Here is a 27,317-nt window from a genome sequence, read left to right as displayed (position 1 = left end):
GCATAATATTTACACCACACATTGCCCTTAGACAGGACATCTCCACTGCCTCCAACCGCCTCCTCGCTGCTGCATTCACAACCCAAGCTTCACACCCATATAAGAGTGATAGTACTACTATACTTTCATACATTCCCTTCTTTGCCTCCATAAATAACGTTTTTCTGTCTCCACATATACCTCAACGCACCACTCACCGTTTTTCTCTCATCAATTCTATGATTACCCTCACCCTTCATGAATCCATCCGCCAACACGTCAATTCCCAAGTATCTGAAAACATTCACTTCTTCCATACTCCTCCTCCCCAATTTGATATCCAATTTTTCTTTATCTAAATCATTTGATACCCTCATCACCTTACTCTTTTCTATGTTCACTTTCAACTTTCTAACTTCACACACTCCCAAACTCATCCACTAACCTTCGCAATTTTTCTTTAGAATCTCCCATAAGCACAGTATCATCAGCAAAAAGCAACTGTATCAATTCCCATTTTGTATTTGATTCCCCATAATTTAATCCCACCCCTCTCCCGAACACCCTAGCATTTACTTCTTTTACAACCCCATCTATAAATATATTATACAACCATGGTGACATTACACATCCCTGTCTAAGACCTACTTTTACCAGGAAGTAGTCTCCCTCTCTTCTACACACCCTAACCTGAGCCTCACTATCCTTATAAAAACTCTTTATGGCATTTAGTAACTTACCACCTATTCCATATACTTACATCTGCCACATTGCTTCCCTATCCACTATCATATGCCTTTTCTAAATCCATAAATGTAATAAAAACTTCCCTACCTTTATCTAAATACTGTTCACATATATGCTTCAATGTAAACACTTGATCTACACATCCCCTACCCACTCTGAAACCTCCTTGCTCATCCGCATTCCTACATTCTGTCTTACCTCTAATTCTTTCAATTATAACCCTACCGTACACTTTTCCTGGTATACTCAGTAAACTTATTCCTCTATAATTTTTACAGTCTCTTTTGTCCCCCTTCCCTTTATATAAAGGGACTAAACATGATCTCTGCCAATCCCTAGGTACCTTCCCCTCTTTCATACATTTATTAAACAAAAATATCAACCACTCCATTTCTGTCATGATCCCGTCAGTTTCAGCTGCTTTACTCCCTTTCATTCTACGTAATGCCTCGCGCACCTCCCCCACACTCATATCCTGTTCTTCTTCACTCCTGAAAGATGGTGTACCTCCCTGGCCAGTGCATGAAATTACTGCTTCCCTTTCTTTGTCGTCATTTAAAAGTTCCTCAAATATTCTCTCCATCTACCCAAAACCTCCATCTTCCCATCTACTGACTCCCCTACTCTGTTTTTAACTGACAAATCCATTCATTCTCTAGGCTTTCTTAACTTGTTTAACTCACTTCAAAATATTTTCTCTATCATCTGCTCTCCTTTTGCACTCTCTCACCACTCTCTTTACCTTTCTTTTACTCTCCATATACTCTAGTCTTCTTATAATGCTTCTGCTTTGTAAAAACCTCTCATAGGCTAACTTTCCACCAATCACTCCTCTTTCCTCCTGCACCCACCCTCCTATAACCACAAACTTCTGCCCCACATTCTAATACTGCATTTTTAAAACTATTCCAACCCCCCTTCACTACTCATACTTGCACCAGCCCACCTTTCTGCCAATAGTTGCTTATATCTCACCCGAACTTCCTCCTCCCTTAGTTTATACACTTTTACCTCCCTCTTGCTTGTTGCCATTTTCCTCTTTTCCCCATCTCCCTCTTACTCTAACTGTAGCTACAACTAAATAATAATCCGATATATCAGTTGCCCCTCTATAAACATGTACATCCTGGAGCCTACCCATCAACCTTTTATCCACCAATACATGATCTAACAAACTACTTTCATTACGTGCTATATCATACCTTGTATATTTATTTATCCTCTTCTTCATAAAATATGTATTACTTATTACCAAACCTCTTTCTACATATAGCTCAATTAAAGGCTCCCCATTTTCATTTACCCCTGGCATCCCAAATTTATATACTACTCCCTCCACAACATTTTTACCCACTTTAGCATTGAAATCCCCAACCACCATTACTCTCACACTTGATTCAAAACTCCCCACGCATTCACTCAACATTTCCCAAAATCTCTCTCTCTCCTCTACACTTCTCTCTTCTCCAGGAGCATATACGCTTACTATAACCCACTTTTCACATCCCACCTTTATTTTACTCCACATAATCCTTGAATTAATACATTTATAGTCCCTCTTTTCCTGCCATATCTTATCTTTCAACATTATTGCTACTTCTTTAGCTCTAACTCAATTTGAAGCCCCTGACCTAATCCCATTTATTCCTCACCACTGAAACTCTCCCACCCCCTTCAGCTTTGTTTCACTTAAAGCCAGGACATCCAGCTTCTTCTCATTCATAACATCCACAATCATCTCTTTCTTATCATTTGCACAACACCCACGCACATTCATATTTCCCACTTTGACAATTTTCTTCTTTTTAGTAATTATTACAGGAAAAGGGGTTACTAGCCCATTGTTCCCGGCATTTTAGTTGACTTTTACAACACACATGGCTTACGGAGGAAAGATTCTTATTCCACTTCCCCATGGATATAAAAAGAAAAGTAATAAGACCAAGAACTATTAAGATAAAATCAAAGAAAACTCAGATGAGTGTGTATAAATAAACGTGTACATGTATGTGTAGTGTGACCTAAGTGTAAGTAGAAGTAGGAAGACGTACCTGTAATCTTGCATATTTATGAGACAGACAAAAGACACCAGCAATCTTACCATCATGTGAAACAATGACAGGCTTTCGTTTCACACTCACTTGGCAGAACGGTAGTACCTCCCTGGGTGGTTGCTGTCTACCAACCTACTACTAAAATAGATAGGAGTGAATGGAGACTAATGGTTTTTGGGACCTGACAAGCTGTTGGAGTGTGAGCAGGGTAATATTTTGTGAAAGGATTCAGGGAAACTGGTTAGCCAGACATGAGTCCTGGAGGTGGGAAGTGACATCTAAACTTGTATCCGAGTGCCTCTGCAAAGACAGTGATTACGTGTGAATGAATGTGAAAGTTTTTTTCTGGGTGACCCTGCCTAGATGGGAGATGGCCGGGGTGTTGAAAGAAAAAAGAAAAACTTTCTAAAGCTGGGATGTTTGAATGTGCATGGATGTAGTGCAGATAAGAAAAGATGACTGCCAATGTTATGAATGAAAGAGGTTGGATGTCCTAGCTCTAGCAAAACAAAGCTGAAGGGGGTAGGGGAGTTTCAGTGGGGTGAAACAAATGAGAGAGTTAGAGCTAAGAAAGGGTAGCAATAATAAATAACAAAAAAAAGGCACAATACCGTGACTGGAACGATACACAAATAACCCGCACATAAAAGAGAGAAGCTTACGACGACGTTTCGGTCCGACTTGGAACATTTACAAAGTCACACAGTGTGACTTTGTAAATGGTCCAAGTCGGACCAAAATGTCGTCGTAAGCTTCTCTCTTTTATGTGCGGGTTATCTGTGTAAGGGGTAGCAATATTGAAGGATCAGTTATGGAAGGAGAAAAGGTTATGTAAATATATAAATTCTAGGATTATGTGGATTAAAATAAAGGTTGGGTGTGAAAAGTGGAGTGCAGAGAGAGAGAGAGAGAGAGAGAGAGAGAGAGAGAGAGAGAGAGAGAGAGAGAGAGAGAGAGAGGTGAAGGTTTATAAACTAAAGGACAGGGCAGTTAGGGTAAGACAAACAACTACTGGAAGATGGGCTAGTGAAAGTACAGGCAATGACATTGAAGAAGTATGGGTAGATTTAAGAATGTAGTAAGAGTTTTCAGCAGAAGCTTGTGGTTATAGGAAATTGGGTGCGGGAGGGAAGAAGAGCGATAGGCGGAATGATGAGGTAAAGATAGTAAGAGAGAAAAAGTTAGCATATGAGAGGTTTTTACAATGCAGAAGTGATACATGGAGGGAGGAGTATATGATGAGAAAGAGAGGTTAAAAGAGTGGTGAAGGAATGCAAAAGGAGAGCAAATTAGAGTAGGTAAGAGCTTCGCCGTGTGAAGCGAGAGCTTCACACGATGAGGGTCTACGTTCGATTCCCAGTGTGGGTAGAAACATTGGGCGTGTTTCTTTACACCGGTTGTCTATGTTCGCCCATCAGTAAAATGGGTACCTGGGTGTTTGTCGACTGGTGTGGGTTGCATCCTGAGACAAGGACCTAATTTGCCCAAAATGCTCTGCATAACAAGGGGCTTTCTATATATCAGTATGTCAATGATGTCAGTTAGGCCTGTATACCATGTACATGTACTTGTAGTAAATAGATATTTTTATTTGGAGTGAGATTAATACGCTGAGAAAGCCTAGGAAACAAAAGGATTTGACAGTTAAAAATAGGAGAGGACAGGTACTAGACAGTCAGAGGTATCAGGAAGATGGAGGGAATTTTTCAAGAAGTTTTGGAGTGGCTGGTGCTTTTATTTAACCCTCTGACTATTTTGGTCACATATAAGTCTTATGAGCCAGTGTTTTTGACGTATTTATACTCCAAAATTCTAGCGGCTTCAAATCAAGCGGGTGAAAGCTGGTAGGCCCACATGTGAGAGAATGGGTCTGTGTGGTCAGTGTTTACCTGGAGTTTACCTAGAGAGAGTTCCGGAGGTCAATGCCCCCCACGGCCCAGTCTGTGATCAGGCCTCCTGATCAACCAGGCTGTTACTGCTGGCTGCACGCAGTCCAACGTACGAGCCACAGCCCGGCTGGTCAGGTACCGACTTTAGGTGATACAAGGTAATACAAAGACCCAATGGAAATAAGTTTTTTTTTTTTAGTTATCTTGGGTAATTTGCACAAACGTTACTATGTAAAATATTATTGTAATAATCTAAAACTGTCTAATGTACCGAAATAATCTTACCCCCCCAAATGCATTTCCCGGGGATATGTCTCTCGACTATGCCCGGGGTAGTACACACACTATCTGTGGAGTATGTACTCCTCAGGGAGTACACACTTTCCTCACATACACCACTCACATTTCCCACATCCCTTACACACTCCCCACATACAAACACTTCCCTCCACACCTTCACACACACTACCAGTGTGTGCAGTATAAAAAAAATCCTGCAGCACGCAGTGCATGAGAAAAAAAAAAACTCCATGTTTTTGGATTAAAATGCCAACTTTGAGGTGTATTTTCATATAGTATTTATGGTTGTATTCTTGTTTTCTTGGTCTCATTTGACAGAATGGAAGACATATTACAGAAATAGAGATGATTTTGATTGGTTTAATGATGAAAAGGACCTTGAAATTGAGCAGTAATGCGCTGTCACGAATGGGTTGACATTATTTATACAATTATTACAATAATGCAGTAGTCTGCATAATAGTAAATCTTCTATTTTTTGTGTGAATAAAAATTCAAAACAGAAAGCAAGAGTAATATAAGAGGGGCCTGGAGATGTGGCTGATGAACAGAGAAAATGTTATTTTAGTGCCTGGAATGTCTGCATTGTTCATTCTGGACCCTATTTTGAAATTGGCATCTTTTTTAATTTGCATGAAATTGGCCAAATTGCCAATTTCTGACCAATTTCTGAGTAGCTGAAATCGGTAAATGGGTGGTTTCTTGTACTTAGTTGATAGAACAAATGGAGATGTAAAGAAATAGCTATTAGTCTGGTTGACTGGAACACTGGAATTGGCTGAAAATAGGGCTCAAAGTGGGCAAAATCGCCGATGTATAAACATGGAGTGCGAAGTTACTGAGACACTCCGCAGGCAACTAGGAGTGATATTCCCTCCTGAAGAGGACCCAGAGATGACTGCGGCCACACTAGTGTACCATGGAGTCAACGAACCAGACAAGCTGAGATTGCTAACTTCGTGAGAGCATAATTCCGTAAATTTTCTATCAAATTTCGTACTTCTGGCGTCATTAACATCGGGAAAAGATTCTCTATCATTTCATAAGAAAAAAAATTTTTTTTTTTTTTCAAAAATTTTGCGACAGACACACTTTAGGATTTGGAGTCACGACAGTCAAAGGGTTAATAAATGTATGGAAGAGGGTAAGGTACCTAGGGATTGGCAGAGAGTATGCTTAGTTCCTTTGTATAAATGCAAAGGGGACAAAAAGTGTAAAAATTATAGAGGAATAAGCCTGTTGAATATACCTGGTAAAGTGTATGGTAGAGTTATTATTGCAAGAATTAAGAGTAAGATGGAGAGCAGGATCACTGATCAACAAGGAAACTTTAAGAAGGGTAGGGTGTGTGTAGACCAAGTGTCTACAGTGAAGCATAAAAGTGAAGAGTATTTAGATAATGGTAAAGAGGTTTTTGTTTCATTAATGGATTTGGAAAAGGCATATGATAGGGTGGATAGGGGACCCAATGTGGCAGATGTTGCAAAGGTATGGAATAGGAATTAGGTTACTGAAAGCAGTTAAGAGTTTTTAGGAGGATAGTGAGGTTCATGTTAAAGTATGTAGGAGAGAGAGAGAAATTACTTCCTAGTAAAAGTAGGCCTTAGACTGGGATGTGTGATATCACAATGGTTGTTCAATATATTTATAGATGCGGATGTAAGAAAAGTGAATGCTCGGGTGCTGACAAGAGGTATGTGATTAAAAGAAACAATCTAACACAGAGTGGGAGTTGTCCGTTGCTTTTTGCTGATGACACTGTGCTTTTGGGAGATTCTGAAGAGAAGTTGCAGAGGTTGGTAGATGAGTTTGGTAGGGTATATAAAAAAAAAAGAAAATTAAAAGTGAACATAGGAAAGAGTAAGGTGATGAGAATAACAAAAAAATTAGGTAATGAAAGACTGGATATCAGATTGGAGGGTGGGAGTATGGAGGAAGTGAATGTACTCAGATATCTGGGAGTGGACTTGTCACTTGATGGGTCTATGAAAAACAAGGTGAATCATAGAACTGGCGATTGGAAAAAGGCGAGTGGTGTACACTGAGGAGTCTGTGGCAACAAAGAACATTATCCATGGAAGCAAAGAGGGGAATGTATGAGAGTATAGTTACACCAACGCTCTTATATGGGTGTAAAGCATGGGTGGTGAATATTGCAACAAGGAGAAGGCTGGAAGCAGTGATGTCTTGTCTGAGGGTGATGTGCAGTGTGAATATAATGCTGAGAATGCATAGTTTGGAAATTAGGTGGTGTGGATCTACTAAAAGTATTATCCAGAGTGCTGATGAAGGGTTGTTGAGGTGGTTTGGACATTGAGATGATGATGGAACCAGACAATGATTGAGAGGATATAAATCTGTAGTGGAAGAGGTGGGGGGTAGAGGTCAGCCTAAGAAAGGTTGGAGGGAGGGGGTAAAGGACCTTCAGCAAGTGTGCATGAGCACGTTAGACAGGAGCAAGTGTAGACAAAATGGTTTTTACGACTTGATGTGCTGTTGGAGTGTGAGCAAAGTAACATTTATGAAGGGATTTATGGAAATCTGCAAGCCTGACTTCAATCCTGAGGGTGGGAAGTACAGTGCCTGTGCTGGGAAGGAGGGGTGTTCATATGTTGCAGGTTTTTTTTAACTGTAATGTAGGCACGGCTTTGACAAGACAGTGATGGAATGAATGAATGATGATGATGAAAGCATTTCTTCTTTTTCAGGTCACCTTGCCTTGGCAAGAAAGCCAAAGTGTTAATAAAAAAAAAAAAAATGCAGCAATTTATTACAAGGAAAAATCTTGCCTTTGCATGTATGCATACAAAGAAATTAGAAGTACTGTACTTGATTTAACAAGACGAGAGCAAATAATATAATTGTAGAGATTCTATATATTTTATTAAAAAATTAAATTATAACTGAAATGTCTTACCTTTTTCTTTGTCAGTGGATGTGAATAAATTAATGGGTGAATAGGCCCTGACCTACGATCACTGATCATATACAGTCGCTCCCATCGTATGCGTTGTTCTCTAGGTAACTCTTCAATTATCTCTGTCAGTGGGCAGAATACTGTAGCACCATTAGTTGGTACACTAACCTGAAGTATAAATGTGAAAGAAGCAGAGTGAACCTTTTTATTAAAAAACTTTTCATATTAAGAATCTTTATAAGACTATAGACCCATAGGTATATCTAAATTGTGTGTACAAATAATAAATCTGATTTATCTCGCAAACATTTCCTATGTTCATCAATGTTAAGGAAATTAATTTGAAGACTCATTGTGATGAACATGTCTATGGTGCCTGATCTGCAGGTTAATATTTTGTGAAGGGTTTCAGGGAAACTGGTAAGCCAAACTTGAGTCATGGAGTGGGAAGTACAATGCCTGCACTTTAAAGGAGGGGGTTTGAGATATTGGCTGTTTGGAATGATATCTAAACTGTCATATCTGAGTGCCTCTGCAAAGACTGATTTTGTATGAATGATAGCAAAAGTTCTAGGTAGTAGGTTGGTAGACAGCAACTGCCCAGGGAGGTACTACCGTCCTGCCAAGTGAGTGTAAAACAAAAGCCTGTAATTATTTTACATGGTAGGATTGCTGGTGTCCATTTTTCTGTCTCATAAACATGCAAGGTTACAGGTACGTCTTGCTACTTCTACGTACACTTAGGTCACACTACACATACATGTACAAGCATATATATATATATATATACACACACCCCTCTGGGTTTTCTTCTATTTTCTTACTAGTTGTTATTCTTATTTATTTCCTCTTACCTCCATGGAAAAGTGGAACAGAATTCTTCCTCCGTAAGCCATGCGTGTTGTAAGAGGCGACTAAAATGCCAGGAGCAAAGGGCTAGTAACCCCTTCTCCTGTATGTATTACTAAATGTAAAAGGAGAAACTTCCGTTTTTCCTTTTGGGCCACCCCACCTCGGTGGGATAAGGCCGGTGTGTTGAAAGAAAAGAAGAAAGATAGCAAAAGTGTTGAATGATGGTGAAAGAATTTCTTTTCTGGGTCACCTGCCTTGGTGGGAGATGGCTGAAGTGTTAATCCTTAAACTGTCCAAATGTAGATATACATTTACTTGTGTAGCGCTCTGAACATAGATCAACTTTTTATTTTTCATTCCTTCAAATTTGACACAATAGGCTTGAGTCACCTAGACATGAAAGAATGGATCTGTGCACTCTGTGCGCAGTATTAAAAAAATCTGGGAGCACTTAGTACCTTGTGGGAGCACCAGTTCAATTGAGTGCCACCTAGAGCAAATAGTGTGGCAAACACCAGGGATTCACTGGTGCCATGTTGCATTAACACTCCCATTTTAAGAGGAAAGTAAAAATAGGTTAGATAAATATACGAGCGAGTGTGGGTAGGGGCAAGTTGGACCTGACTAGCGTGTGCTACTAGGTCTGATGTCAATCTCCTTCCTTCAATGGATGTGACCTGACTAGGTGGGTCATTGGTCTAAGCTAGAGGGGGGGAGGACATGGACCTGCCTTGTATAGGCCAGTAGGCCTGCTGCGGTGTTCCTTCTTTCTTATGTTCTTATGTATTCGGCAGACTGGCTGGCTTGCTTTGGCTGTCTATCTATATCCCTGTTTCACACATACACATAAGCATAGTTATTATACATATTGTTATTGCGACCCCTGAATGGGTCACAATGTATATAATGTATATCACCTGTTCATATAATTTTATATTGCTGATATTTGCAATATTAGCCAAATTGTAAATGCATTGCTTTATATTATTATTTGACTTAGCTATATTATTAGGTAGAATAGGATATAACATTTACACACTATTCAGTGCTCATTGCTTGAGTGTGTTGAGTAGCTGCCCGCATTGGCAAACTACCTTGATAACTACCTCCTCGCTTGTTTCCCTGCTGGCTTCTCTGTAGTTGCTGGGCAGGAGCAGTCCACAGAGTATTACGTGACCAGGGTGGAGTGATCATACCTCACCTGGTTGAGGAAACTGCTGAGGGCGCTCTCTCTCTCTTTGGTTGGCGCTGGTTCCAACAACACCTCCCTCTCCAGCTCTCCCTTGCTGGCCCTTGTTGGAACTTCATCTCTGTCACTCTCTCTTGTTGTAAGTTCTGTGCAACTCTGTTCACAGAACATAGCCTAGACTTAGTGATTTTCGACGTTTTACCGAGGCTGTGTTTCACACTGAAACTCTGAGAAGCTCAGTTCCTGAGCTGTAGCTTCTGACCTAATTTGTACTGGTATCTGTGCACCATCACAGTTGGAGATTTTCTTATGCTGAACTTAGATTCAGTAGTATGGGAGTTTTGTGACTTTTATGAAGGATCTGCAGATGGTCCCCACTTAGGGCTGCTATGTTATCTCCTTGTTCCTGATTATGCATTGCTGCTGCTTGTTATATTGCTATTTGGCGAATCGGTTGTCTTACTGTTCAAGCAAGCTGTGCTGATTGCCAGGCTGGTCAAAAAGTTAGTTTACATGAGGACTTTTAGTCAGTCACTGGTTAAGTTGAGTCAAGTCTTGAGACATAGCGAACTATTTAGAGCACTTACACACATACTCTTTTTTTATTTATTTATTTTTTCAACAAGTCGGCAGTCTCCCACCAAGGCAGGGTGAACCAAAAAGAAAAAATCCCCAAAAAGAAAATACTTTCATCATCATTCAACACTTTCACCTCACTCACACATAATCAGTGTTTTTGCAGAGGTGCTCAAAACACAACAGTTTAGAAGCATATACGTATAAAGATACACAACATATCCCTCCAAACTGCTAATATCCCAAAACCCCTCCTTTAGAGTGCAGGCATTGTACTTCCCATTTCCAGGACTCAAGTCCGGCTATATAAAAATAACCGGTTTCCCTGAATCCCTTCACTAAATATTACCCTGCTCACACTCCAACAGATCTTCAGGTCCCAAATACCATTCGTCTCCATTCACTCCTATCGAACACGCTCATGCACGCCTGCTGGAAGTCCAAGCCCTTCACCCACAAAACCTCCCTCACCCATTCCTTCCAACCTTTTCGAGGATGACCCCTACCCCACCTTACTTCTACAGATTTAAATGCTCTATATGTCATTCTACTTTGATCCATTCTCTCTAAATGACCAAACCACTTCAACAACCCCTCTTCAGCCCTCTGACCAATACTTTTATTAACTCCACACCTTCTAATTTCCACACTCTGAATTTTCTGCATAATATTTACACCACACATTGCCCTTAGATAGGACATCTCCACTGCCTCCAACTGCCTCCTTGCTGCTGCATTCACAACCCAAGCTTCACACCCATATAAGAGTGTTGGTACTACTATACTTTCATACATTCCCTTCTTTGCCTCCATAAATAGCATTTTTTGACTTCACATATACCTCAACACACCACTCACCTTTTTTCCCTCATCAATTCTATGATTAACCTCATCCTTCATAAATCCATCCGCCGACACGTCAACTCCCAAGTATCTGAAAACATTCACTTCTTCCATATTCCTCCCCAGTTTGATATCCAATTTTACTTTATCTAAATCATTTGATACCCTCATCACCTTACTCTTTTCTATGTTCACTTTCAACTTTCTACCTTTACACACACTCCCAAATTCATCCACTAACCTTGGCAATTTTTCTTTAGAATCTCCCATAAGCACAGTATCATCAGCAAAAAGTAACTGTCAATTCCCATTTTGTATTTGATTCCCCATAATTTAATCCCACCCCTCTCCCGAACACCCTAGCATTTACTTCTTTTACAACCCCATCTATAAATATATTAAACAACCATGGTGACATTACACATCCCTGTCTAAGACCTACTTTTACCGGGAAGTAGTCTCCCTCTCTTCTACACACCCTAACCTGAGCCTCACTATCCTCATAAAAGCTCTTTACAGCATTTAGTAACTTACCACCTATTCCATATACTTGCAACATCTGCCACATTGCTCCCCTATCCACTATCATATGCCTTTTCTAAATCCATAAATGCAATAAAAACTTCCCTACCTTTATCTAAATACTGTTCACATATATGCTTCAATGTAAACACTTGATCTACACATCCCCTACCCACTCTGAAACCTCCTTGCTCATCCACAATCCTACATTATGTCTTGCCTCTAATTCTTTCAATAATAACCCTACCGTACGCTTTTCCTGGTATACTCAATAAACTTATTCCTCTATAATTTTTACAATCTCCTTTGTCCCCCTTCCCTTTATATATATAAAGTGACTATACATGCTCTCTGCCAATCCCTAGGTACCTTCCCCTCTTTCATACATTTATTAAACAAAAGTACCAACCACTCCAACACTATATCCCCCCCTGCTTTTAACATTTCTGTCATGATCCCATCAGTTCCAGCTGCTTTACCCCTTTTCATTCTACGTAATGCCTCACGTACCTCCCCCACACTTACATTCTGCTCTTCTTCACTCCTAAAAGATGGTATACCTCCCTGGCCAGTGCATGAAATTACCGTCTCCCTTTCTTCCTCAACATTTAAAAGTTCCTCAAAATATTCTCGCCATCTACCTAATACCTCCCTCTCCCCATCTACTAACTCCCCTACTCTGTTTTTAACTGACAAATCCATATGTTCCCTAGGTTTTTTTTTTAACTTTTTTAACTCGCTCCAAAATTTTTTCTTATTTTCATTAAAATTTCTTGACAGTGCCTCTCCCACTCTTTCATCTGCTCTCCTTTTGCACTCTCTCACCACTCTCTTCACCTTTCTTTTACTCTCCATATACTCTGCTCTTCTTATAACACTTCTGCTTTGTAAAAACCTCTCATAAGCTAACTTTTTCTCTTTTATCACACCCTTTACTTCTTCATTCCACCAATCACTCCTCTTTCCTCCTGCCCCCACCCTCCTATAACCATAAACTTCTGCCCCACATTCTAATACTGCATTTTTAAAACTCATCCAACCCTCTTCAACCCCCCCACTACTCATCTTTGCACTAGCCCACCTTTCTGCCAATAGTCGCTTATATCTCACCCGAACTCCTCCTCCCTTAGTTTATACACTTTCACTTCCCTCCTACTTGTTGTTGCCACCTTCCTCTTATCCCATCTACCTCTTACTCTAACTGTAGCTACAACTAAATAATGATCCGATATATCAGTTGCTCCTCTATGAACATGTACATCCTGGAGCCTACCCATCAACCTTTTATCCACGAATACATAATCTAACAAACTACTTTCATTACGTGCTACATCATACCTTGTATATTTATCCTCTTTTTCATAAAATATGTATTACTTATTACCAAATCTTTTTCTACACATAGCTCAATTAAAGGCTCCCCATTTTCACTTACCCCTGGCACCCCAAATTTACCTACTACTCCCTCCACAACATTTTTACCCACTTTAGCATTGAAATCCCCAACCACAAGTACTCTCACACTTGGTTCAAAACTCCCCACGCATTCACTCAACATTTCCCAAAATCTCTCTCTCTCCTCTACACTTCTCTCTTCTCCAGGTGCATATACACTTACTATAACCCACTTTTCACATCCAACCTTTATTTTACTCCACATAATCCTTGAATTAATACATTTATAGTCCCTCTTTTCCTGCCATATCTTATCCTTCAACATTATTGCTACTCCTTCTTTAGCTCTAACTCTATTTGAAACCCCTGACCTAATCCCATTTATTCCTCTCCACTGAAACTCTCCCACCCCCTTCAGCTTTGTTTCACTTAAAGCCAGGACATCCAGCTTCTTCTCATTCATAACATCCACAATCATCTCTTTCTTATCATTTGCACAACATCCATGCACATTCAGACTTCCCACTTTGACAATTTTCTTCTTCTTATTCTTTTTAGTAATCTTTACAGGAAAAGGGGTTACTAGCCCATTGTTCCCGGCATTTTAGTTGACTTTTACAACACGCATGGCTTACGGAGGAAAGATTCTTATTCCACTTCCCCATGGATATAAAAGGAAAAGTAATAAGACCAAGAACTATTAAGATAAAATCAAAGAAAACTCAGATGAGTGTGTATAAATAAACGTGTACATGTATGTGTAGTGTGACCTAAGTGTAAGTACAAGTAGCAAGACGTACCTGTAATCTTGCATATTTATGAGAGAGACAAAAAAACACCAGCAATCCTACCATCATGTAAAACAATTACAGGCTTTTGTTTTACATTCACTTGGCAGGACGGTAGTACCTCCCTGGGTGGTTGCTGTCTACCAACCTACTACCTATAACACATACTCACTTGTGTATATTAGCATTATGTTCTTAAATGCTGACAATGTACCAGATGGTACTTAAAAGCCATAAAGATATGATATGTGCCTTCAGCTCAATAATACTGTATATGAGAGAAGTGTAGGAACTTGTATCCTATATTATATTAAATTGATTACTTTGATTTACTTTGATATTATCCACCTAGACAACTTTATCTTTATTAATAAAGTTCTTAAATTTTAATTTCTTTAGTTAGTAGCCTACCAGTTGTAATCCTGAAGCACTACTGAATCTTACTATTAAATTCTAATGGATAATTGGACCAGGGTACTGACTACTTGTTATAAAAACCCAGTAATAGTCTGAATGCTAGAGGGGCAGTCCTTTCTAGTATTCACTAGAGATCTCTATGCTTATTAGATATTGCATTTTTTGTAAGTGTAAATTACCTAGGACAATCCAAAAATTCTAGGCAAAGATAGACAGATGGACAGATAGAGAAATATGTTGGTGTGTATCAGTGAAAACAAGTAAAGCCAGGGTTCCCCTGAGCACCCATTTATCAAATGTTACTGGGCTGTCAACAGATGTCATAACACCATTCTTCAAGGAGTTTGATATACATATACTCCAGGAAGACAGAAAGACATAAGCAAAGACAGACAGATAGATAGACAGACATGTCTGTGTGTAACAGTGATAAATACAGCGAGGGTTAGCTAAATACACGAGTGAGTGTGGGTGGGTGCGAGTTGGACTTGACTAGCTTGTGCTACTAGGTCTGATGTTGTGTTTCTTCCTTCAGTGGATGTGACCTGACTAGGTGGGTCATTGGTCTAAGCTGGGGGGGAGGACATGGACCTGCCTTGCATGGGCCAGTAGGTCTACTGCAATGGTCCTTCTTTCTTATGTTATGTATTCGGCAGGCTGGCTGGTTGGCTGGCTGGCTTTGATTGGCTTTGGCTCTCTCTCTGTCTATTGTCTCTCTCTCACATGTACACATAAGGACAATTATACATAGTGTAAATTACCTAGGATAACCCAAAAATTCCAGGCAAAGAGACAGACAGACAGATGGACAAACATGTTTGTGTGTGAAAACAAATAAAGCCAGGGTTCCCTGAGTGTCCATTTATCAAATGTCACTGAGCTGTCAACAGCTGTCATAACACTTTTCTTCAAGGAGCTTGATATATGTATACTCCAGGCAAAGACAGATAAGCAGAGACAGACAGGCAGACAGATAGATACATAAACGGTCAGTGGTCAGTCGGTCAGTGGTCAGTCGTCACGTGAGGTCACAGACCCTGAGCTGCTTTGGGGATTAGCGTGGACGGTTACAAAGTATGGCTTGCTTCTGCAGTGTTTTAAAAATTGAAGTTGGAGAGTTGAAGGAGGAGGTCTTGCTTCTCCAGGAGGAGATTAGGAGGCTGAAGGTCCACCTCAATGGGTCTGGGAGAGAGTGTGAGGTGGCTGGAGTTGTGGGGAATGAGGCTTCTAGCAGTGAGGTGCAGTCTGTCTCTCGCTGTGAGGAGGCTGTAGGTGGGGAGGTAGCAACGGCTACCAGCAGTGAGGTGCAGTCCAGCACCTGCTACAAGTGGCGAGTGGTAACTAGTAATGGGAGGAGAATCAGAAAAAGGAAAGTTAAGAGTGAAGATCTGAAGGTAGGAAATCGCTTCTCTGTTCTTCAGGATGAATGTACTTCAGTGGCCAGTGAAGGTAAGGGTACTACTGCCCCTGCTAACAGAGGTAAGCGCATTCTTGTGGTTGGTGACTCTCAGGTAAGATATATTGACCGTGCTTTTTGTAATAGGAATAAGAAGATGAGAAATAGTGTGCGCTTCCCTGGAGCTGGTGTTGGGGACATAGTTAACAGGCTGGATAATATCATGTCAGGTAATGGGAACAAGCCCATTATCTGTCTCAGTGCTGGTGGAAATGATACTGGGAAGGGTAGGAGAGAAGAGCTGCTAGATAAGTACAGGTCAGCTATAGATTTCATTAAGTCTAAGGGAGAGGTCCCAATCATATGTAGCATCTTGCCTAGAAGGGGAGTAGGAAATGAATGGTTGTCTAGGGCAATTGGTGTAAATTGCTGGCTAGACAGATACTGCAAGGAACTTGCAATCCCATTCATTGACAACTGGAACAACTTTTATGGCAAACATGATATGTATGCAAGGGATGGGGTACATCTCTCTGGGGCTGGGGTGGTAGCACTTGCAAACTCAATTGAGAAGGCCATTGGTGAAATGCTTATGATTTTAAACTGATAGAAGATAGAGGTATGGGTGTGTGTGGGAAACAAGCAGGTTGCAACACTAGGGTTGGAAACAGTAAATGTATAAAAGGCATTCAGCATGAAGTTATAAATAAAGACAATAGATCATGTCAGCAAACAAAGGGGGACAGCAGAGGGCAGCAAGGGACTATCTCCCTTAAGGTTTACTATACTAATAGCAGAGTGTAAGAAATAAGATAGATGAGCTAAGATTAATTGCAAGTGCAGGAAACAGATATTATTGCTATAACAGAGACCTTGCTCAATCTGAAAGATAGAGAGATGTCCTCTGAATGTCACATACAAGGCTATAAATTATTCCACACTGACAGGGTCAACAGGAAGGGTGGTGGAGTAGCGATGTATGTCAGACAATTTAAATTGTTGTGTTAGACAAGATATAAAATTAGAAGCGTCAGGCACTGAATCTGTTTGATTACAGCTTCTCGAGGGCCGAGAAAAACTAATTTTGGGTGTGATTTACAGGGCCCCAAATCTTGATAGGGAGTGCAGTAAACTTCTATGGGACGAAATTTGTAAGGCATCTACATACGAAAATGTTGTGCTAATGGGAGATTTCAACTATAGACAGATTGACTGGAGCAATTTGACAGGAAATTTAGAGTCAGGTGACTTTCTTGATACGATCCAGGATTGTTTTTTAAAGCAGTTTGCGACAGAGCCAACTAGGGGAAATAACCTCCTTGACTTGGTTCTTGCCAGTAGGGAAACACTAATTAATAATCTTGAGGTTAATGATGAGCTTGGGGAAAGTGATCACAAATCACTCAGTTTTAATATATCATGGAATTCCCCTAATAATGGCAATCAAGTCTCCGTCCCTGACTTTCGCTTGGCTGATTTCATAAGACCTGAAAAATTACTTAGGTGGGTTGAACTGAAATGACCTGACTAAGGGTCAGGTAGGTGGTGATGGTTGCCAATATGACGCTTTCCAGGGCATAGTTCTAGCTGCTCAGTCAAATTATGTTCCAAATAGAGAAATCAGATCAAACAAAAATGATCCTAAATGGATGAACAATAGATTAAAATATCTGATTGGTCAAAAGAGAGGCATATATAGGCAAATCAAAAGAGGAGAGGGGCAATTAAGAAATCGATATATTCAGTTAGAAATAAAAAAGGGAATTAGAAAAGCAAAAAGAGATTATGAGGTTAAAGTTGCAAGAGAATCAAAGACTAACCCAAAAGGATTCTTTCAAGTATACAGAAGTAAGATCAGGGACAAGATAGGCCCACTCAAAAGTTCCTCGGGTCAGCTCACTGACAGTGATAAGGAAATGTGTAGAATTTTTAACACATACTTCCTCTCAGTTTTTACACAGGAGGATACCAGCGATATTCCAGAAATGATAAATTATGTAGAACAGGACGATAATAAACTGTGCACGATTAGGGTCACAAGTGACATGGTCCTTAGGCAAATAGATAAATTAAAACCTAACAAATCCCCAGGCCCTGATGAACTGTATGCAAGGGTTCTAAAGGAATGTAAAGAGGAGCTTAGCAAACCTTTGGCTAATCTTTTCAACATATCACTACAAACTGGCATGGTGCCAGATAAGTGGAAAATGGCAAATGTGATACCTATTTTCAAAGCAGGTGACAGGTCCTTAGCTTTGAACTATAGACCAATAAGCCTAACCTCCACAGTGGGAAAACTTATGGAATCAATAATTGCCGAGGCAGTTCGTACCCACCTTGAAAAGCATAAATTAATCAACGAATCTCAGCATGGTTTTACAAAGGGGTGTTCCTGCCTTACGAATTTATTAACTTTTTTCACTAAGGTATATGAGGAGGTAGATAATGGTAATGAATATGATATTGTGTATATGGACTTCAGTAAGGCTTTTGACAGGGTCCCACATCAGAGACTATTGAGGAAAATTAAGGTACATGGAATAGGAGAAATTTTTTCCTGGATAGAGGCATGGTTGACAAACAGGCAGCAGAGAGTTTGCATAAATGGGCAGAAATCAGAGTGGGGAAGCGTCACGAGCGGTGTTCCACAGGGGTCAGTGTTGGGCCCCCTGCTGTTCACAATCTACATAAACGACATAGATGAGGGCATAAAGAGCGACATCAGCAAGTTTGCCGATGACACCAAAATAGGCCGTCCAATTCATTCTGACAAGGACATTAGAGCACTCCAGGAAGATTTGAATAGACTGATGCAGTGGTCGGAGAAGTGGCAGATGCAGTTTAATATAGACAAATGCAAAGTTCTAAATGTTGGACAGGACAATAACCATGCCACATATAAACTAAATAATGTATATCTTAATATTACGGATTGTGAAAAAGATTTAGGAGTTCTGGTAAGCAGTAATCTGAAACCAAGACAACAGTGCATAAGTGTTTGCAATAAAGCTAATAGAATCCTTGGCTTCATATCAAGAAGCATAAATAATAGGAGTCCTCAGGTTGTTCTTCAACTCTATACATCCTTTGTTAGGCCTCATTTAGATTATGCTGCACAGTTTTGGTCACCGTATTACAGAATGGATATAAATGCTCTGGAAAATGTACAAAGGAGGATGACAAAGTTGATCCCATGTATCAGAAACCTTCCCTATGAGGATAGACCAAGGGCCCTGAATCTGCACTCTCTAGAAAGACGTAGAATTAGGGGGGATATGATTGAGGTGTATAAATGGAAGACAGGAATAAATAAAGGGGATGTAAATAGTGTGCTGAAAATATCTAGCCTAGACAGTACTCGCAGCAATGGTTTTAAGTTGGAAAAATTCAGATTCAGGAAGGATATACGAAAGTACTAGTTTGGTAATAGAGTTGTGGATGAGTGGAACAAACTCCCAAGTACAGTTATAGAGGCCAGAACATTGTGTAGCTTTAAAAATAGGTTGGATAAATACATGAGTGGGTGTGGGTGGGTGCGAGTTGGACCTGACAGCTTGTGCTACCAGGCTGGTTGCCGTGTTCCTCCCTTAAGTCAATGTGACCTGACCTGACTAGGTTGGGTGCATTGGCTTAAGCCGGTAGGATACTTGGACCTGCCTCGCATGGGCCAGTAGGCCTGCTGCAGTGTTCCTTCGTTCTTATGTTCTTATAGACAGACATAGATAGACAAGACATGTTTGTGTGTAACAGTGATAAATACAGCAAGGGTTTGACGGAGCAGTGGGCATATATCAAATGTCACTGGGCTGTCAACAGTATAGGGATGCCTTTCGTAACACATGCTTCAAGGTATATGCCAGGGTATCTAAAACATTGCTGGAACCTATAAATACTTTGTATATATTTCTAGACAATAGTAAATAACCCAGGCAGGTGTATATGTTCACCTGTCAATGTGATCGTGACTATTTGAGTACTATTTCGGTACCTAATATTAGTGTCAGAAAGATTGGCTATGAAATCACAAGAACTATTATAAATTGTAATTATCAGACCATAAAAAAATATATATTAAAATAAAAATGAGAAATATAGGTATATTGGCAACACTTTTGCAAGCGGCAGAAGTCGATGTTGCCATCAGGTGAGCATCCAGAGCCAACTTCACGGTCTTATATCTAGGTAAGCACTGGTCCTAATTTTTTTTTTAATCCTATAATGTGTAGAAAAATATGCTCTTCATTAAAAAAAAAAAAATTCAAAATATTTGGAGTGCCACGAGTGAACATAGATCTACGTTTGGACAGTTTAAGGGTTAAATATAAATAAAAAATAAATAATAAATAAATGAATATATGTAAATATACTATATACAGTAAGGCCCCGCTTTACGGCATTTAGCTTTACGGCGTTCCGCTAATACGGCGATGTTAAATTATGACCAAAATTTGCTATACGGCAAGCGGTCTTTCAAATACGGCGCCCCCACCCGGTTTGTTTACATTTTCCGTGACCTCATGTATTACGTCAGGAAACTTTCCAAAATTTCAAGTGTTTTAAAGTTACTGCATATTTTATATGTACTCTGATAATTATACTTAAGTGTACCTGTACTTAAATATACTTACACACTGTGCTGGTGTGCAGGTACACATTAAAATCGCTAAGTCTCTCTCTCTATTCATGATGCCAATACTACGTAATAATAACAACTCTTTGGCACACTAAATGTCTTATTTTACATCAATATAGGCATTTTCATTAATCCATCTATGACATTTTCCTCAAATTTATATATGAAAACCATTATATAGCATATAAACATGATACATACACTCACAGACTAAAAATTGACATAAATATGAGATTTTTTTACCAAGCAGCTGTGTAGGTAGTGTCGGAAGAATTACGTTTTCTGTAGTCAAACTGGGGGATAACTGTAGAAAAATATTCTTTTCGTATGCCTTTATTCTATATATAGCAATTCACGACCCTTGTGGGTCAAGTGCTTTTTATAATAAATAATAATAATAATAATTATAATTTATTATTATTATTATTATCTTCATTCACTCTAAAAATGGTGTGTTGCTGTTTGTTTATTCTGAACTAACTTGTACAACTTGTACACAATGTAAGAGCATTTGTATTGTGAGGTAATTATTATTATAATAAAAAAATATTGAGGTAAATGTTTTACAAACTCTTACAAATGGACGTGAATGAACTAAAAGTAGACATTTATTTCGCCTGACCAAGTGATCACCCACTACCTGTTCAGTTTGTGTTCTTACATTGTCTCAACTCTGTATCTTGTTCTCCCTCTCGTTTACTCTTTCGTTTACTAGTTGGCTCTCATTGACGATGGCGTCTAAGGTTAGCTGTGATAAAAAGAGAAGTCGTAAGCCTCTTGCTTTAAGTGCCAAGTTAGAGGATGATGGTGTGCCATTCTGATTTTATTCAATAAACACCCTGCCACTCACCTCTCACACATTAATATTAATATTTTAAGGTAAGTAAGAAGTGTACTCTGTGCGTATCTTACCTTTTATTGTGTTTTTAATGCCTATTTCTATTGCTAACTTAATATAAGTTAGTGTAAACTTGTTGTCTGGCATTTATTGCATATTTTATATGATCTGATAATACTTGTGGAGCTGTGTGGTAGCCGGGTGGAGGGACATTGTTTTCTCTGCTCAGCCATCAGAGAAAACGTGTATGAATCTGCGTTTGGCCCAGCCACTTCCTCACTCCGCTTTTGTTTACAATTTTCGGCATGAATTATTCATTACTTCTACCTTCGTTTATGATGGCATCTAAAGGTAGTTGTTAGAAATGATTAAATTCAGTGAACAAGGCATGTCGATGTTAATAATATGGCTCTGGGCCACAGTATAGGTAGCCGGTAGGTGTAGCCCAGCCGGGCTACACCTACCGGCTACCTACACTGACTTCCTACAAATAAATACTACTCGCCTCTCTTCCTATATTAAGACTACACATATTTTAAGGTAAATAATGAGTGTACTGTATGTGTATTTTACCTCTCTGGGATGTTTTAAATATCGTATATTAAGTATGAGACGGGGAGCCAGGGCTACCTACACCTGGGCTACCTGCACCTGACTTCCTACAAGTACTACTCACCTCTCTCCCTACATTAAGATTACAAATACTTTAAGATAAGTAATGAATTTACTGTGAATGTATTTTACTTGGTGTGTTTTTAATGCCTGGTTCTATTACTAACTTAATATAATTTAGTGTATACTTGTTGTCTGGCATTTATATGCATTTATAAATGGAAAAAAATGGCGTTCTGCCTTCTGGCGATGTCTGCTTTCCGGCGACAGCCTGGAACCTAACCCGCCGTATAAGTGGGGCCCTACTGTACATTATTATTATTTTTATTATCACATTGGCCGATTCCCACCTAGGCAGGGTGGCCCGAAAAAGAAAAACTTTCACCATCATTCACTCCATCACTGTCTTGCTAGAAGGGTGCTTTACACTACAGTTTTTAAAACTGCAACATTAACACCCCTCCTTCAGAGTGCAGGCACTGTACTTCCCATCTCCAGGACTCAAGTCCGGCCTGCCGGTTTCCCTGAACCCCTTCATAAATGTTACTTTGCTCACACTCCAACAGCACGTCAAGTATTAAAAACCATTTGTCTTCATTCACTCCTATCAAACACGCTCACACATGCCTGCTGGAAGTCCAAGCGCCTCGCACACAAAACCTCCTTTACCCCCTCCCTCCAACCTTTCCTAGGCCGACCCCTACCCCGCCTTCCTTCCGCTACAGACTGATACACTCTTGAAGTCACTCTGTTTCGCTCCATTCTCTCTACATGTCCGAACCACCTCAACAACCCTTCCTCAGCCCTCTGGACAACAGTTTTGGTAATCCCGCACCTCCTCCTAACTTCCAAACTACGAATTCTCTGCATTATATTCACACCACACATTGCCCTCAGACATGACATCTCCACTGCCTCCAGCCTTCTCCTCGCTGCAACATTCATCACCCATGCTTCACACCCATATAAGAGCGTTGGTAAAACTATACTCTCATACATTCCCCTCTTTGCCTCCAAGGTCAAAGTTCTTTGTCTCCACAGACTAAGTGCACCACTCACCCTTTTCCCCTCATCAATTCTATGATTCACCTCATCTTTCATAGACCCATCCGCTGACACGTCCACTCCCAAATATCTGAATACATTCACCTCCTCCATACTCTCTCCCTCCAATCTGATATCCAATCTTTCATCACCTAATCTTTTTGTTATCCTCATAACCTTACTCTTTCCTGTATTCACTTTTAATTTTCTTCTTTTGCACACCCTACCAAATTCATCCACCAATCTCTGCAACTTCTCTTCAGAATCTCCCAAGAGCACAGTGTCATCAGCAAAGAGCAACTGTGACAACTCCCACTTTATGTGTGATTCTTTATCTTTTACCTCCACGCCTCTTGCCAAGACCCTCGCATTTACTTCTCTTACAACCCCATCTATAAATATATTAAACAACCACGGTGACATCACACATCCTTGTCTAAGGCCTACTTTCACTGGGAAATAATTTCCCTCTTTCCTACATACTCTAACTTGAGCCTCGCTATCCTCGTAAAAACTCTTCACTGCTTTCAGTAACCTACCTCCTACACCATACACCTGCAACATCTGCCACATTGCCCCCCTATCCACCCTGTCATACGCCTTTTCCAAATCCATAAATGCCACAAAGACCTCTTTAGCCTTATCTAAATACTGTTCACTTATATGTTTCACTGTAAACACCTGGTCCACACACCCCCTACCTTTCCTAAAGCCTCCTTGTTCATCTGCTATCCTATTCTCCATCTTACTCTTAATTCTTTCAATAATAACTCTACCATACACTTTACCAGGTATACTCAACAGACTTGTCCCCCTATAATTTTTGCACTCTCTTTTGTCCCCTTTGCCTTTATACAAAGGAACTATGCATGCTCTCTGCCAATCCCTAGGTACCTTACCCTCTTCCATACATTTATTAAATAATTGCACCAACCACTCCTAAACTATATCCCCACCTGCTTTTAACATTTCTATCTTTATCCCATCAATCCCAGCTGCCTTACCCCCTTTCATTTTACCTACTGCCTCACGAACTTCCCCCACACTCACAACTGGCTCTTCCTCACTCCTACAAGATGTTATTCCTCCTTGCCCTATACACGAAATCACAGCTTCCCTATCTTCATCAACACTTAACAATTCCTCAAAATATTCCCTCCATCTTCCCAATACCTTTAACTCTCCATTTAATAACTCTCCTCTCCTATTTTTAACTGACAAATCCATTTGTTCTCTAGGCTTCCTTAACTTGTTAATCTCACTCCAAAACTTTTTCTTATTTTCAACAAAATTTGTTGATAACATCTCACCCACTCTCTCATTTGCTCTCTTTTTACATTGCTTCACCACTCTCTTAACCTCTCTCCTTTTCTCCATAAACTCTTCCCTCCTTGCATCATTTCTACTTTGTAAAAACTTCTCATATGCTAACTTTTTCTCCCTTACTACTCTTTTTACATCATCATTCTACCAATCGCTCCTCTTCCCTCCCGCACCCACTTTCCTGTAACCACAAACTTCTGCTGAACACTAACACTACATTTTTAAACCTACCCCATACCTCTTCGACCCCATTGCCTATGCTCTCATTAGCCCATCTATCCTCCAATAGCTGTTTATATCTTACCCTAACTGCCTCCTCTTTTAGTTTATAAACCTTCACCTCTCTCTTCCCTGATGCTTCTATTCTCCTTGTACCCCATCTACCTTTTACTCTCAGTGTAGCTACAACTAGAAAGTGATCTGATATATCTGTGGCCTCTCTGTAAACATGTACATCCTGAAGTCTACTCAACAGTCTTTTATCTATCAATACATAATTCAACAAACTACTGTCATTTCGCCCTACATCATATCTGGTATACTTATTTATCCTCTTTTTCTTAAAATATGTATTACCTATAACTAAACCCCTTTCTATACAAAGTTCAATCAAAGGGCTCCCATTATCATTTACACCTGGCACCCCAAACTTACCTACCACACCCTCTCTAAAAGTTTCTCCTACTTCAGCATTCATGTCCCCTACCACAATTACTCTCTCACTTGGTTCAAAGGCTCCTATACATTCACTTAATATCTCCCAAAATCTCTCTCTCTCCTCTACATTCCTCTCTTCTCCAGGTGCATACACGCTTATTATGACCCACTTTTCGCATCCAACCTTTACTTTAATCCTCATAATTCTTGAATTTACACATTCATATTCTCTTTTCTCCTTCCATAACTGATCCTTCAACATTACTGCTACCCCTTCCTTTGCTCTAACTCTCTCAGATACTCCAGATTTAATCCCATTTATTTCCCCCCACCGAAACTTCCCTACCCCCTTCAGCTTTGTTTCGCTTAGGGCCAGGACATCCAACTTCTTTTTATTCATAACATCAGCAGTCATCTGTTTCTTGTCATCCGCACTACATCCACGCACATTCAAGCATCCCAGTTTTATAAAGTTTTTCTTCTTCTCTTTTTTAGTAAATGTCTACAGGAGAAGGGGTTACTAGCCCATTGCTCCTGGCATTTTAGTCGCCTCATACGACACGCATGGCTTACGGAGGAAAGATTCTTTTCCACTTCCCCATGGACAATAGAAGAAATAAAGAAGAACAAGAGCTATTTAGAAAAAGGAGAAAAACCAAGATGTATGTATATATATATGCATGTGCGTGTGTGAAGTGTGACCCAAGTGTAAGTAGGAGTAGCAAGATATCCCTGTTATCTAGCATGTTTATGAGACAGAAAAAGAAACCAGCAATCCTACCATCATGCAAAACAGTTACAGGTTTCTGTTTCACAGTCATCTGGCAGGACAGTAGTACTTCCCTGGGTGGTTACTGTCTACCAACCTACTACTGTACTGTATATATGTACTATATACACATATAGTAAAGAGGGTGCCAGTGCCCATTCAGTTCAACCAAGGAAGGGTGCCAGGCCCCCTTAAGTTCAACTGAAGGGGCCCTGTGCTGCCTCTCCTGTTGCTCACCCTAATACACTAGTTACATAGAATTCCAGAGTGGAAATTCAAGAACCCATGTTACATGGATGGAATGCAAGATTCCTTGTTGATACTGTCATGATATTTTCACATTATTTTTTATATAAAACTTTTTAGTCATTCACATCTAAAGAACTATTATTTTTTTTATCTAGCTATGACCAGTTATCAAATTTTCTCCCCAAAATTGTATGTCCAGATAACTTTAAACCCTCACATTACCAGAGGCTTGTGATGTGTTGCCTTTGGTACTGAATGTTTCTTATGAGCTGTGGCCATCTGAATAGCAATCACTCCTAAAAACCACTCCGTTCTTTTTCACTCCCCTTCAAATCAAATCCAGCCAGCGTACAGGGGTGATGAGCCAGTGGTCTCAATGCAGGATGGAAGAAAATGTCCTGCCAAAGTCTGGAGGAGTAAGAATAGAACCACAGCAGATCTATAGAACACTGAGCTGACAGCTACCTTGGGACACAGACCACACATTTTGTGTCATGTGGCACTATCTCCACATTTCATGCAGCAGTTGTTTGTGTGTTTAGAGGGCTAGGTTCTCATTTCCTGTAAACTGGTGATCAGATTACTCTGGTTTCTTCTTGGTTTCCTTTTTTAGAGCTGTTTCTCTAATTGAATAGTTTTCTCCTTATAATTTGCTGTAGTGAACCATATTTCCCCACCGCTTTCATTGTTGAGGATATGCAATGTAAAAAAGGTATAATTTGACAAATACAGATTTTAATGGTAGAATTTTAAGTAAAACTCCAGTCATCTGTTAAAACATTACCATCTTTCTTTGATAAGTGGAAATGAGATTCAATGAATATTAGAGATAAACTGTTAACTTGTGTTGTACTAAAATATGGAAATGAACTCTTAGAATATCTTACCATATGATAAAGGGAGTACGCAAATGGTGCCTCTTGAAAACTACCATCAATGTGCCATCCAGTTCGGCCAACATCTACAAATGCAATTAATAAATAAAATTTAAATTTTAATATTTTTATAAGCAACTGCTCCGTCATCACCTTATAAATTTTGTAATGTGGGCATTTTAAAATAAAAGGAGGCAAATGCTGCTTTGACTTACTTGTACAGCCCTCTGAACGATCATTAGAGACTCTGAACACATCAGGATGTGGGGAGCGTGGATGCTTGTAAAAAGTGGAGTCAGGTTCACCAAACCATTTAGCAATTTCCACGTGCCTGTCTCCACTGATTATTCCTTGATCCTGTTTAAATTCAAATTTAAAATTCATAATAAAAACTACAGTCATGCTTGGTGTGTCCATGATCTTGAGATAATAAGCAAACTGCTATTAAAATAA

General features: G+C 39.8%; 1 protein-coding gene across 8 annotated transcripts in view; it reads right to left on the bottom strand.

The window, feature by feature from the left end:
* Positions 1-27,317, bottom strand: part of LOC128695833 (putative uncharacterized transposon-derived protein F52C9.6) — a 66,802-nt gene that overhangs the window by 29,543 nt on the left and 9,942 nt on the right. For 7 of the 8 annotated variants that reach the window (XR_011393022.1, XM_070092855.1, XM_070092850.1 and 4 more), the window contains 3 exons: positions 27,080-27,221; positions 26,877-26,950; positions 7,887-8,054 (listed from right to left, as the gene is read on the bottom strand). Coding sequence is in view for 7 of the 8 variants with exons in the window: in XM_070092855.1 (XP_069948956.1) it covers positions 7,887-8,054; positions 26,877-26,950; positions 27,080-27,221 (384 nt within the window). In the remaining variant the exon portion in view is untranslated. Of the gene's footprint in view, positions 1-7,886; positions 8,055-21,781; positions 26,669-26,876; positions 26,951-27,079; positions 27,222-27,317 lie in introns of those variants that run through there. The other variant, XM_070092849.1, reaches the window with a different exon arrangement.

This window comes from Cherax quadricarinatus, chromosome 41 (assembly GCF_038502225.1).
Source record: "Cherax quadricarinatus isolate ZL_2023a chromosome 41, ASM3850222v1, whole genome shotgun sequence".
NCBI classification, from domain to species: Eukaryota; Metazoa; Arthropoda; class Malacostraca; order Decapoda; family Parastacidae; genus Cherax; species Cherax quadricarinatus.
Note: the sequence above shows the minus strand (reverse complement) of the source record. Positions and strands in the feature narration are given on the sequence as shown.